The sequence below is a fragment of the Triplophysa rosa genome, linkage group LG7 (assembly GCF_024868665.1).
Source record: "Triplophysa rosa linkage group LG7, Trosa_1v2, whole genome shotgun sequence".
NCBI lineage: Eukaryota > Metazoa > Chordata > Actinopteri > Cypriniformes > Nemacheilidae > Triplophysa > Triplophysa rosa.
Window position 1 is genome coordinate 21340413 of NC_079896.1, and position 14576 is coordinate 21354988.

At 37.9% G+C, this 14576-nt stretch overlaps 1 protein-coding gene across 2 annotated transcripts; it reads left to right on the plus strand.

Moving 5' to 3' along the window:
- Positions 1–4480: 4480 nt before the first annotated feature.
- On the plus strand, positions 4481–13673 carry arl6ip6 (ADP-ribosylation factor-like 6 interacting protein 6). 2 transcript variants are annotated; one of them, XM_057338016.1, is made up of 4 exons: positions 4481–4990; positions 5095–5148; positions 5230–5362; positions 8611–9554. In XM_057338016.1, the coding sequence occupies exons 1-4, from the start codon at positions 4720–4722 to the stop codon at positions 8723–8725; spliced, it is 573 nt and encodes a 190-aa protein (XP_057193999.1). In that variant the 5' UTR covers positions 4481–4719; the 3' UTR covers positions 8726–9554. The 2 variants fall into 2 exon arrangements, with proteins under 2 accessions (XP_057193999.1, XP_057194000.1); XM_057338017.1 differs by lacking the exon at positions 8611–9554 and adding an exon at positions 11616–13673 and having other exon boundaries at positions 4488–4990.
- The last annotated feature ends 903 nt before the right edge of the window (positions 13674–14576 follow it).

Here is a 14576-nt window from a genome sequence, read left to right on the forward strand (position 1 = left end):
ATGGAGAAACTTTTGGAACAGGAGGCATTGATGGAGGAGCATGAAAATCAACAGGTATCATGTTGAAAAAGCCAGAGTAGACTCTATTGATAGCACTTAAGGAATATTGTATGCTGCAGTGCATTATAGAATATAATAGATGAGTCGTAAGATGTTAGTTTTGTCTCTAACCATTTTTCACCCCTTTTAACGCGATCGTACAAACACCAGTCACCATCTCACAAGGGGAAGCGACAACAGCAGGAGCTCATTTCCGAGTTACGGAAGAGACAAGGCAAAGACAGCCGCCACGTCTACGAAGGCAAAGATGGAGCTATCGAGGACATCATCACGGGTAAGAGTCGACCAGATGCTGAACTCAATACATTTGCTTTTACTTTTAAAAAAATTAATCTAGTTTTGTGAGTATTTGTGCTTTTTTAGTAGTAACAGATGCAGTTTAGTCTTACTAGAGGCTTTACGTTTCTGTCTGATTCTATGCTTGTAGAGCTTCTAGTTTTGGTGTTTCTGTGTTGTGATTGGCTATTATTTCGCTGCAGTGCTGAAGACCGTCCCCTTTACCGCACGATCAGCCAAACGTGGCTCGCGGTTCTTCTGTGACCCCGCCCTCTCCGAGGAGTTCCATTATTAAACTAAATTCTCTCCCCTCAGAAAGGTGCTTTTTATGTCCGCCTTTTCACCCGTCTCCTGGTCATTTCATTCTTCTCTTATCTACCTCCTTTTGTTCACGCTTAACCTGCGTAACGGCATTAAATTCAATATGGAGAAGCATGTCTTCCTTCAACACTTCTTTTATTCTGCATGACACTTAAATTGTTACTTGTTTATTTACCATTAATACTACTTTTACCTTTATGGTCTGGTTTCCTGCACACAATTTAATCCCACACTCCATCACCAACTTGAACATTTCAAAACGACTTCAACTAACCAAATATCCAGATACCAAACTGTTGGTACCCATCTTTGGCCCAGCTCATCCATCTCCACAGACAAGACGTATTCAGTGTCTAACTGTTTACCTGTTATTTGTCTTCAGACCTGCGCAGTCAACCCTTCCGACGGGCTGACGCCTTGAGGAGGAGTGCGAGAAGGAACTTTGAGGGCCAGCACCTTCAGCTGCTCAACGTGGAGATCACCACCTGTTAAGCAAGCTCCATCAGCCTTTGAGGGAAGTGGTCGGGCCAACTCCATTAATACAAAGAAAACAAGCACACAATCTTTATTCCATCTCTGTTTTGGACTATGGAAGGATGGGTAAATGTTTTGCTAAGAGACATTCAACATTTCTGCTTGAAGTATGACACCTGGGATCTGGATATAATAGATTAAAGGGTTTTTAAGAAGGATAACTACGTCAAGTGTTCAAATGCTGTGGAGTCTATGAATGGACGTTGTAAAGGCAGATATGTTTCATTCTGTTGAACTTGGAGAGATTCAGTTTTAAGTACAGGAAAGGACCAGATACACGAAGAGCAGAAATAGCGAATGGACTTCTTGGATCGGCCTGGCCCTCTTATGGCATTTACCAAAAACTGTGCCATGACTCTGGTTTTAATTGTTTGCTGATGTGTGGCGCAAACTCCAAGCTGAGCAGCTTTTTTATGAAGGACTTTACAAGATGCACTTTTATTTTTATTTTTTAACATTGAACTTTGATCATTTAAAACTGAACTTTGGTTAAAAAAAATAAGTGGATGATGGGTGAAAGGAAGGTTCGAACTTGAGCTGGATACAGTTACGAGTACACTTCCTCTCTAGCGACTGAAAACATCCCATGAAATGTTACGATTAATATGTTTACTAATAAGTGTTCACAAGCGGTGTGACATTGTATGTACGATACATCTCGTTTTAAACTCCGATTTTCTCTCCTACTGGTTTTATCTCATGTGACATTTGTGAGCTGTGGAAAAAAAGAGTTTGCTGTTTTTTTAAACAAAGACATTTCATTGGACAAAAAAGTCTTTTTTTTAAATGTACAGATATTTTGCTACAAAATTAAGCCTCTTATTTTTTACATTGTTCATCCATTGTGGTGCTGTACATATTGTTGAAACAAACCGACATCTGCAATTTCACTGAAATGTTATTAACTTTTATGTTGTTTAGTATGACAGTATTATTTAAATAGATGGTGAAGACAGTGAATCAACTTAATCTGTGACCTGAATTGCTCATATCACTGTTGTTGCATATGGTAAATGTCTGTGGTTGCACGTAACACTTGAAAGCTTGAACAGACACTAGTGGCACATATAACTTTTTTTGTACTTTGATCTCTTAAAACAAACTGGAATCGATGGTTGTGTGCAAATAAACAATGACACCAGCACCGTTAAAACAATTCTTGTGTGGTCAATTAGAGTTATATGGTCAAGAGTTGTATGCATATGCATTTTTGCAAATCTTCATCTATTTTACCAATGTCAGTCAGCTCCAACATTTGGGCAATTCCATGAAAGTGTCAACTATAGTGTTCAATCCCTTACGGAAATTTACCATGGTTTTACTACAGTTAAAATCGAAAAACCATGGTTTTACTACAGTTAAAATTGAAAAACCATGGTTTTACTACAGTTAAAACCAAAAAAACATGGTTACTGTAGTAAAACAATGGTTATCACAAAGTAACCATGGTTTTGAAAACCATGTTTTTTGTAAAAACCATAGTAAACGATGGTTACTGTAGTAAAACCATGGTTTTGCCCCAAGTAATCAATGCACCAAAAAAGCATGGTTACAAAAACATGGTTAATTTTCGTAAGGGATAGTTTTTAAAGCATAGTTTTCCATAGTCAGGTAAGTAAATTGTCACATCCTTAACCCTCATAAACTGGCACATGAATATTAAAAGATCATAAATGTTTTATGTTCAAAGAAGAACTATCCCTTCTCCATTTATTGCTTCTGGTTTGCACATTTTAATTCACAGAAATCCTACGAAGTATGTTTTCTCTCAATAACGTGCATCCTTTTTAGTTGAAACCATACATTTCTTACCTTTAAAATAGAAAACCCGTGCACAGACTCTATCATCAGGGCTTTAGTAAAATATAAACATATGGTTTAATATATTGGGAAAAAATACATTCTCTAGGAATTTATACGTCAAATTTTGACTGAAAATGTCACACCCATAACGCTGGAATTGCCCAATTTGGTACATTCCGAAATGAATGTGATATGGACTGTTGTAACCTAATACTGCCACAAGGTGGTGGCAAATCCCCTCTCTCAGCAGTAAACGGGAAGTATTTGTATGATTAAACATGACTGTTTTGTTACTAATTTGTAAGCATCCCTGATTGTTTTGTAATTATTTGAAATTGCATATTATATTGTTAATATAACCAGCTCATTCAATGCATGTCAAAACTGAGGTTATATGCTAAGGCTGTATGCTAAGATTATAATTTTTGCATGTTTCTTTTTTATTATACAAAAAGTTTAGTAAGCACGTTATTTTTTTTATTTGGCAGATAGGTTACCATATGCATTACAATTATTGTATTACAAATACCAAAGGTATGGTGGTGAGACTATGTGGGAAACTAACACTATGAACTATACTATAACATTTACATTTAGTCATTTAGCAGACGCTTTTATCCAAAGCGACTTACAGATGAGGGAAACAATGGAAGCAATTGGAACAACATAAGGACAACAAAAAGCATAAGTGCAATAAAAGAAACCTGGTCTCATATAGCCACCACAGTATAGAGAGCTAAGTTGTTGTTTTTTTTGAAAGAGTAGAAAAGAGATAAATAGCCTGTAATGATAACTGTGGTGATTATATATTGTTTTTATATTGCTGTGTTGATGGTTAGTATTCCAACCACAACATAGCACAATAGCACGAAAAATACAAACCCGACGCTTTCAAACCTCTACTATGAATCAATACATGTGATGTTTAAAATCATTACAGGCTATTTACAGAATCGGAATATGAGACGAATGTCATTTTCATCCACTTTAGTTCGACATTTCCTCCAGGTCGCAGTATATTCTGTCTTCTGGCCAAAGACTGGGTAACAGTCCATGCAGCAAATCTAAATAGTAGAAAGATCAAATATGACAGCTCCACAAACTACGGAGAACATGTGGGCAGATCAAAAAACCGCCACTGTCAGAAGTTTTACGAGTGCTGTGGTCCATGAAAGAACTGTGAAAAACAGAAATTAATGCAATAGATAAATGCCTGAGTAAACTTGATGTTAGCCAAAACATTTAAATAACCGCAAGCATTCTAACATGGTCACTAGTTGAATTATGCCTTTTTTCTAGTAATTAAAGAAATTAAATTACAGTCTCGCATAAAACCCACAAGTGCTTGATATTGTTGAATAACTTTCATCCTATCGTGGCGTCGTATTGGGTGGACAACGACTACGATTGGATAACATGGTGGCAAGAGGCGGTACTTCGCAAAACTAGCTCAAACCGCGATGTTTTGAAACGTCACCGGCTGACTTTATACAAATCTTTGTCAAATGGCCTGCATTCGTCATTTGCTATTAATTATATCAGACGTGTACATTTTACCAATCTGCTATGATTAATAATATACTACTATAAAGAGAAGTTACCAGACCTAGCGCGCTAACTAGCTAGCCAGTTTTCCATGTTGTCTAGAAACGGAAATGCACTACACTGTCGTAAAGCGCAGGATGTGACTCACTTAACCAACAATCTCAAGTTTTATTAGCAAGCATGTTACGATCTGCTACAGAGACAGACCCGTCTTTAGATATTTATTCAGACGATGATGATAATAATGTATTAACAGAAAGAAGACACGCATTTGGCGATGAAAATGCAGCTTTAGATGAAAGCGGCGCGAGCCGCAAGGCAACGCCTGCGCGGCAGCAGTTCTGGAGAGGCACACACCTGTGGCCCGCTCGCGTAGCTTCAATGCTGTGCAGCATTGTCGTTGTCTCATTCATCGCTGTGTTTATCTCCTTTTTGTACATAGTATTAAAAGGTAAGCGCTACCTCGTGTTTTTCTTAAAGACTCTTCTGTATTTCAGTGTGTAATACCTGGAGTGCCTGTGCATATACATTGTTTCGTAATTCTCTGAACAACAGATTTAAGAGCTGAAAGGATAACCACTGAAGATGGATCAGAAGTGAGACTCTTGGGTAAGTAGTATTTCAGTCTTTTAGTGTGTGTTTTTTTTGCCAAGTAGCAACTGATATTTTGAAACTACTACTTTCTTGCAGGGTTCTGGAGTATTTTGGTCCTGTCTTCTGTTGCTGGAGGACTGTGTTGCAGCTTCTCCTGGACTTTAACCTACTTTGACTCATTTGAGCCAGGGATGTTTCCCCCAACCCCACTGTCTTCAGCCAGACTCAAGTGAGTGCATTTTATCATGTTGTGCGATTAAAAAAATGCTTCTGTATCCAGTAAATGGGTAGTTGATAAGCATCTTATTGTCGCCAACCAATTAAATTTAGATGCTCTAGTCTAAATGAGCAGCATTTCACAATTTTCAGTCACTTGTAGCCTCTTAATATTTATGCAGTCATATAAATGCAATACAATTATACAATAATTAGTGGAATAGTTTTGAATAATATGTCACACCACAGGAAGCTGCTCTGTTACTGCGCAGTAATATTGCTTTGATAGCCCGTGCTGTTTTCTAAAAACAGCTGTCCAAAATCATTATTTGGAAGCTTGAAAATGCTGTCTTAAGCGTTTTACAGAGGGGAAAACGAAAAGCATTATGATATAGACAGTCTGTCTAGTAACATCTACTCCGTCTGGAAGGTTTTTGATGCCTGCGCGCGCATTTAGTTCAGCATTAGGCAGAGCGATTAAACATTGACTCAATAATCAGCATTTTAGTATATTTGCTTTACTTTCTATAAAGTGCACTTAAATGTATTGATTAGACCTGCCTTGGATGGTGGTTTAAATGCATCGTGCACCCAAAAATGTGACACTTTGTCATAAATTACTCAAACCTCAAGTGGTTCCAAACCTGTATAAATTTCTTTGGTTGATCACAAAGAAAGATATTTGGAAGAATGTTAGCAACTGACATTTCTGGGACATTATTGACAACCAAAGTAGAAAACGTATTGTATAAAATAAACAAAATAAGATATTTTAAAGACTTCAGGAAAGCAAACAGTTATTGAAATAAAAAAAATCTACTGTGGTAGTCAGTGATGTCCCAGAAATCTCAGTTGCTAACATTTTTCCAAACAAAGAAATTTATACAGATTTGGAAAAACTTGAGGTTGAGTAATTATTGACAGAATTTTCAGTTTTGGGTGAACTATCTCTTTAAAACCACAGAAAGTCTTTGACTGTCTCGCAACTGCCCTGCTTTCAGACAGCCATAAAACGCAGCACATTTTAACACCATACTTTCTGGGAACTCCAAAACTGATTAATTTTTCAATTACAAAACAATTTTTAGCTATTTAATGAAAGTTGACATGCGCCTGTAGCTGTATGAACCACTTAATTTCCAAGTATAGGTGATCAGTGCATTCACTCAGCCACAAATATTCTTGTGAACACTGTTAATTTATTTTAGCTCTTGATGACATTGATTTATGGCCGTCTCTACATTCAATCCCGTTTTCAACGGCCAGTTCAGTGTAATATCCTGTGAGAGTTGAAGAGTTACAGGAACATATTATCAAGGCTGTTCCTCTATCCCGAGGTTTATTCACCCATTTTTCCAATTTTGTTTTTGACTGTCAGTGCTCGAGCAGCTTGTCAGCTGGTTAAATAGAAAATTGTTCCTATCTCTGCGCTGGTTCAGCTCGGCCAGGCGAGAGCGCAAGCTCGTAGGAGAACAGAAAAGCAATTTTCTTGTAATTGGTTTTCATCTTCAGACCTGAATACTAGCACCAAACGGGACATTCAAAAACTGCCCCAGAATTGGTCCGTGGGGATTTTGTGTGGCTCCAAGCCCCATCAAATATGTCTAAATGTCCGATACCCCAGCTGTTAATGTTCTGACAGAAGCAAAAACGTCTAGTTCTTTCCGAAGGGATCTGCTTTCTAAAAGCTGACTTAAGTTCTGTACGCTGCGTATATCTGATCTGTGCGGTCCAAAAAAAAGATTGTTGAAAAAGGGGCCGCAACCAAGTGAACCAATAAAATCAGACCTTCGGTAACCCTGTTAAATGCGAAAAGGTTTTCACTTCCTTTATTTTTATACTTATGTGATCTCCGAAGCCTGTCCTGCCTCCACACATTCGAGAAGTCTGGTATAGAGGCAACAGACCCACATTTAACCACCACATAAATTGTATTCCATCTCTATGGTAACTAAGTAAACTAAATGTGGCTGTGGTAAGATAATGAGTTTCGGGGAAGAAAGATGTTACCGTGACAACGTTAGTCACACTTCCTTAGCTGTTTCGGTGACAACCCACTGCATTAACGAAGGATGTGTTGTGATGGTGTAAGCTGCCCTGTAAGCCCCTGAGACTGAGACATTCTGTTGTGTTTCCAATAACCTTAGTGCTCCTGACATTCATTACCGAGAGCTTTGTGTGACAAAGTAGGAGGGGGTAGGCACATGTATAATGGAAATACTGTGATGGGTCGTTAGTAACTTTGTAAATTTAAAAATAATTTCAAGAGAAGTTTATGTTGAGTCTTTTAATAATTCAGTCAAGAGCTTTTTAATTAAGTTTTGAAAGCCTTCCGATGAAACTTGGGTGATAACGGCTCAATACCAGCGTCTGATGAATTTTGAATGGTGACCCAAAACGGCACTAAAGATGTGAATCATATTGTGGAGTGAAATGACTGCTTATAGAGAAACTTGTAGCAGCAGTTGACACTGAACTGTCATCAACCCATCTGTCATAGGGTTCTCAGCCTTTTTGACTCCAACCCCCTCCCACTCACAAAACCTTACCATTTCTACCTAATAAAATATTTTGGCGCTTAACATTAACTGGAAAAACGTTTCCTTTTTTTTTAGTATTTCAATGCTCATTTTGTCTCATTTTAAAATATTTGTCATCTTGAGACCCCTTGGAAGTCAGCTGTGGGCCCCGGCCGGTGTTGAGAACCACTGACCTAGATGGTACTCCCACACATTTACGTTTGAGATGGTAAAACATCCAAACTTGAAATATAAAGTCCTAGAGAATGTATGTAGATATACAGTGGTGTGAAAAAAGTGTTGGCCCCCTTCCTGATTTTGTATTTTTTTGCATGTTTATCACACTTTAATGGTTCAGATCATCAAACAAATTTAAATATTAGTCAAAGATAACACAACATGCAGTTTTTAAATGAAGGTTTTTATTATTAAGGGAAACCAAAATCCAAAACTACATGGACCTGTGTGAAAAAGTGTTTGTCCCCTAAACCTAATAACTGGTTGGGCCACCCTTAGCAGCAACAACTCCAATCAAGCGTTTGCGATAACTTACAATGAGTCCGTTACAGCTCTGTGGAGGAATTTTGGTCCACTCATCTTTGCAGAATTGTTGTAATTCAGCCACATTGGAGGGTTTTCGAGCCTGAACCGCCTTTTTAAGGTCATGCCACAGCATCTCAATAGGATTCAGGTCAGGACTTTGACTAGGTCACTCCAAAGTCTTCATTTTGTTTTTCTTCAGCCATTCGGAGGTGGACTTGCTGGTGTGTTTTGGATCATTGTCCTGCTGCACAGTTCGCTTCATCTTGAGGTCACGAACAGATGGCCGGACATTCTCCTTCAGGATTTTTTGGTAGACAGCAGAATTCATGGTTCCATTTATCACAGCAAGTCTTCCAGGTCCTGAAGCAGCAAAACAGCCCCAGACCATCACACTACCACCACCATATTTTACTGTTGGTATGATGTTCTTTTTCTGAAATGCGGTGTTAGTTTTACACCAGACGTAATGGGACACACACCTTCCAAAAAGTTCAACTTTTGTCTCGTCAGTCCACAGAGTATTTTCCCAAAAGTCTTAGGGATCATCAAGATGTTTTCTGGCAAAACTGAAACGAGCCTTTGTTGTTTTTGCTCAGCAGTGGTTTTTGTCTTGGAACTCTGCCATGCAGACCATTTTTGCCCAGTCTCTTTCGTATGGTGGAGTCGTGAACACTGACCTTAACTGAGGCAAGTGAGGCCTGCAGTTCTTTGAATGTTGTTTTGGGGTCTTTGTGACCTCTTGAATGAGTCGTCGCTGCGCTCTTGGGGTAATTTTGGTCAGCCGGCCACTCCTGGGAAGGTTCTCCACTGTTCCATGTTTTCGCCATTTGTGGATAATGGCTCTCACTGTGGTTCGCTGGAGTCTCAAAACTTTAGAAATGGCTTTATAACCTTTTCCAGACTGATAGATCTCAATTACTTTCTCATTTGTTTCTGAATCTCTTTGGATCTCGGCATGATGTCTAGCTTTTGAGGATCTTTTGGTCTACTTCACTTTGTCAGGCAGGTCCTATTTAAGTGATTTCTTGATTGCAAACAGGTGTAGCAGTAATCAGGCCTGGGTGTGGCTAGAGAAATTGAACTCAGGTGTGATAAACCACAGTTAAGTTATGTTTTAACAGGGGGTCAAACACTTTTTCACACAGGTCCATGTAGTTTTGGATTTTGTTTACTCTTAATAATAAAACCTTCATTTAAAAACTGCATGTTGTGTTTACTTGTGTTATCTTTGACTAATATTTAAATTTGTTTGATGATCTGAAACATTAAAGTGTGACAAACATGCAAAAAATACGATATCAGGAAGGGGGCCAACACTTTTTCACACCACTGTATATTGTATGTATATATTTACAATATACTGAATCATCGGTTTATATTATATTTTTATTGATAGAGTCCAGACATGAGAAAAATATCTGTCTATGCGCAAGTTTTTTCATTTTAAATGAGAGAAAAATGTGTTATGATGTGACAAAAAAAGGATATGCGATTTTGAGAGACAACATACTTTGTAGGATTTCTGTGAATTATAATGTACAAACCAGAAGTAATAAAACCCAACAAATGGAAAAATACAAAATAGTTATTTTAGTTTAATTTTCATGTGTTTGTAAGGAATATGGGCCGTTATGGATGTGACAGTTTACTTACATGACATTAATGTCTAAGATTTTAAGGCCCTCCTTTAAAGCCACCTGAAACATCTCTACCCTGCTTGAGTTTGAAAATGAGAAATGAGTTTCACTTTATGAATCCATAACCCTGTTCGTGATTGGCTGTTTGGGAGGAACGTTATCGATTTTGTCTGGAGGCCTGGCGATAAAACCCAGGGTCACTTCATCACTGTGCGAGTTGGTTATCTAATCGCGCAGCGGCGCTCCGACGATGCCTGTCCTGAACCTAACTTGCACGGGCAGTTCAGATCGCAAACAGGCTATCGACCAGCCAGCAGCCGGATGGCGCACTATTGACTGACCCTTGCCATAGCTTTACAGAACTGTGACTGGGGTCTACTTGTTCCTTCATGCTTGCATAGCTCCGTTTCACCACAACAAAACAGCGGCAGACACACACACACACATCCTCTTCTACCTCTTTCAATGCCAATTTGCATTGTGTCGCAGTGCCGCTTAAGTCTTTTGAGGATAAAACTGAATGTCTGTGTGCTAATAGAAGCTCAGTCATGCTCGTGCACATTATAATGCACCCATCACTTTGTTTCCATAGAAACCCAACCTTTCAGTCAGTGGGTACATATGGTCACAGTCAGATGTTTGTGGCTGTCTTCAGTAGATAAGCTTTACATGATCTGCTATTTCCGTTGTAAGTGAGGTTCAGGGAGTTCACGCCACAAAAATTGATTCGTTGAATTAACTGGCTAATAGTATTTAGTTTAGTCTCTTTGGGTTTTTCGTCGCATCATTCTCATTAGATCTAACGCCGGTAAATTATTTGAATGGATGGCCTTAATTACAATCTGTTCCCAAACCTTTTTTCTCACAGATACATGTGGAAAAGTCTGACTTCCTAATGTTCTGTGTCAAGGCAGCTGTCTGTCTAAAGCGTGTCATTAATTTGTTTGTTCTGTCTTTCAGATAAGTGAACCTTGCGTTTCCTTGCTTTGGGAAATAGGTTTTAACAGACACAAACTGATAGCTCAATCAAAGCATGCAAGCACAAAAGACGATATTTTGAAAAATGTGTCAGTGGTTTTATGTCCATACAATAGAAGTCAGTGGGGACAGGCTACCAACGTTTTTCAAAAAAAATTAGAAATTTGCGAACAATCATTATTGTTGCAGTTCTGTTTGGTGCTTCTGTTGGTACACATTAAACATTTATAACATTATGCATTGTTGCAGATCTAAACTGCTTGACAGCTGTTAAACCTGCAACTCTAAAAGTAATCTAGTACGCTTAATAAGCCATTAGAGCTCTGTGTAACATGGGACATCTGGATGACTACTAATGGGATTTTTATGGCCATCTTCACTTTCATAGAGTAGAGTAATGACCAACTGATAAGATCAATACACTTGTCCGTGTTGCATACATGTCATGGGTTTTGTTTGTTGTGCTTTTAAACTTCCTGCATTGCAAGTCATACAACTGTATAAGTTATAAATGCCGTTTAAGTGCATCTTGCAGCTATGGTCAGAGTATTGCGTAATGTAATGCCTTTGGCTTGTGTGTGTTTTGCAGGCGAATGACCGGACACTCTTTCCATATGGGTTACAGCATGGCTATACTCAACGGCATAGTGGCTGCACTTACTCTCATATGGTATCTCGCTTGATGCCAGACACCCACACTCCTAAACTGAACTCATCTTTCATCCACGGGCAAACCTGGAAGAGTTGGGGAAAAAATCGACATCATAATCTAAAATAAGAAACAAAAACAAACCATGTTTACTCAAAAATACTGTATGAAACCTATTTAACTTTCTTCTGTGGGACACAAAATGAAAAAATATTATATACAGTCGTGGAAATAAAAGGTCAGGACGTTGACAATTTTGACTTAATACTTTAAAATACTTTGAAATAATACTTTAAAAATGAAGATACATCTTTTAGTTCATGGACAAATTTCATACGCACATGCATTTTATAGGAGGTTTCCACCTCTTTAAGTTTCTACCATTTACATTTTATGAATTCGGACCAAAACGCATAATGATTCTTAATGGACTACATTTCAATAAATAATAAATAACATTGGCAAAGTCAGGGACTCTTTGTTCCCCAGCTATTTTGTCTTTTAAAAAGCTTTGTTTGTATTACTGCCGCTATAACCATTACAATAGCAGTGCATTACTGTCTGATTTCTGTTTCTTTTGATGTCGATCAGCAGCAAAACATCACAGGGATGTGGTTCAACTGCTTCCAAATAAATTGGATGGGCATTCTAGGACCACTGCATAGCAAAGACCCGAGTCCCTTAGGATTTGTGCTTTATTAAAGATGCGAGTTGCTGCTCCATTGAGCGTTTTAATGGGGAAATCATTAATACAATGGCTGTTTTGGGGTTGATGGAGAACGGCCGTGTTAAAGCTTTGTGGAGAGGCTGGGAGAAGGTCAGAAGTGTGGATTTAATTTATGACTTTAATTATTTGATGCAGAGTGCAGACTCGGCCAGGCCATGATTACTTTTTTCTTTTTATTAGATTAGCAAGCCCTGTAGCGACTCATTTTAACATGCACTAATGCACTGGTCTGTCTCGTATATAGAGTATTAATGTACTAGCGCACTGGTGTGTGCGTGCGTGCGTGCGTGTGTTTGTTCAATTTGCATGTGGTGAAGATTGTGTTTATCTTTACTGGACAATATCGTTTTAAGTATGTTTAAATGGAAGTTCATTCTTGATTGCTATACGTGTTTTTGTTGATTTCAAATTATCCACTTAAAAACCTCTCGCTATATTGTTTGGATATTTTAAGGGGAAAATTTGAGAGACCGCCCAAGTTATTTTCAGTTTTTCTGAATTTACTATTTATAGCTATGAGTTTAAAGTGATAGTTCACCCAAAAATGACAATTCTGTCAACATTTCAAACCTGTATGACTTTCTTTCTTCAGCAGAACACAAAAGAAGATATTTTGAAGAATGTTGTTAACATTGGTTTTGTGTCCATACAGAAGTTATATAGAAGTTAATGGGGGTCAATGCCGTTCGGTTACCAACTTTCTTTATAGTTTTTTATTACGTTATTTTGAAAAATATGAAAAAGAGAGAAATTGGTAAAAATAAAAAAATGCAACGTTTCCAGATCATGCAATACTGCAAAGAAAACAAGTTCATATTTATATTTAAAGAACACAGGACAATTGTTTTATTGTATTTTACGAGCAGTTCAAAAATGAATATGATGGCTTGAGACTGATTTTGTCAAAACTTTAATACATCTTTGCGTTCTGTCAGTCTTTTACATTGCTGTGGGGTGTCTGTCATAGAAAAGTTTTGGTGGGATAAAGTTAAAAAAGTATCTTATTTTGAAGTGAAGGTCTGTCTGAGGTACACTTTACTCACTGTCTTCAAAAACACTGATCACAGACTGATCATCTTATCCCAAAGCCTCCTGATATGAAGCTTGACTGGTTTGTTTGCCTGTTTACTCTCATTTAAATAATCAGGGATGAAAAAACAGTGGAATATTCATTGCAAACCCAAATGTGGAACATCGTGTCAACTCAAGCTATAGCAAAATGAATATATATATATATATATATATATATACCCAAAAACAATAAATTTGAAGTGCAGAAAGAGCTTTGGTGCTTTATTTTTTCCCGTCTTGCAGTTTCCTCTGGCATGTGTGATTTCCAGTATCATTTCCATTAGGAGAAATGCCTCCAAATAAGAACATAATGTGCCGCAATTCACACCAACATAAAAGCTAATAGAAACGTCTGTTTTGCAGTTTGCGGCTGAGTGCTCATACAGATCTCTGCGGAGGCCTAAGGGCGCAGTGCTTCAGAATACAGAGTTCAGACACTGAGTGACATTCAATATGAAAGCATTTGCTATGGAGCCTTTTTACTTGTCACCCCAAGGCTAGTTTTTCCAAAAGGGCAGCGAGACATGTAATCATTTTGCCGAATAAAAATTACGCCCACGGCTCGCTGTGTGCTTGACAGAATTTACCCCAAATCCATCTGATAGTCAGATACAACACAGACAAGTACACTAAATAATAACAGAGCTACTTTGTTCATTGACTGAGGTTTAATTAAGAAAGGTGTATTGATGCTTTATTCCAGGAGTTATTTGTTATTTATGCACTATTGCAGTAGACCTATCACCCTATAACCCAACTGACGCATTATACACTATATACTTAAACTACATAATATGATCAGACTATTGGTCCTATACTACAAAAGGGTGTGGATTGTCTGTAAGAATGTATGTAAATTAGGACATATTTTCTCTCTTTGTAGACAAAACATTTCTATTTTAATCTAATATTTTAGATGTATGATAGAGTCACGAAATACATGAAGTAAATAAAGAAATTATATTGTGTCTTGTCACCATTTCGTATAAATCTAATGCTCTGGCAAGTTTTAGTAAGCAAATCCATCAAGGCAGTTAATGGGACAGCTCAGTGTTTGACCTTTTCCTCCTCACTTAGTGCTTTCCATCTGTCTTGCTTTGCCT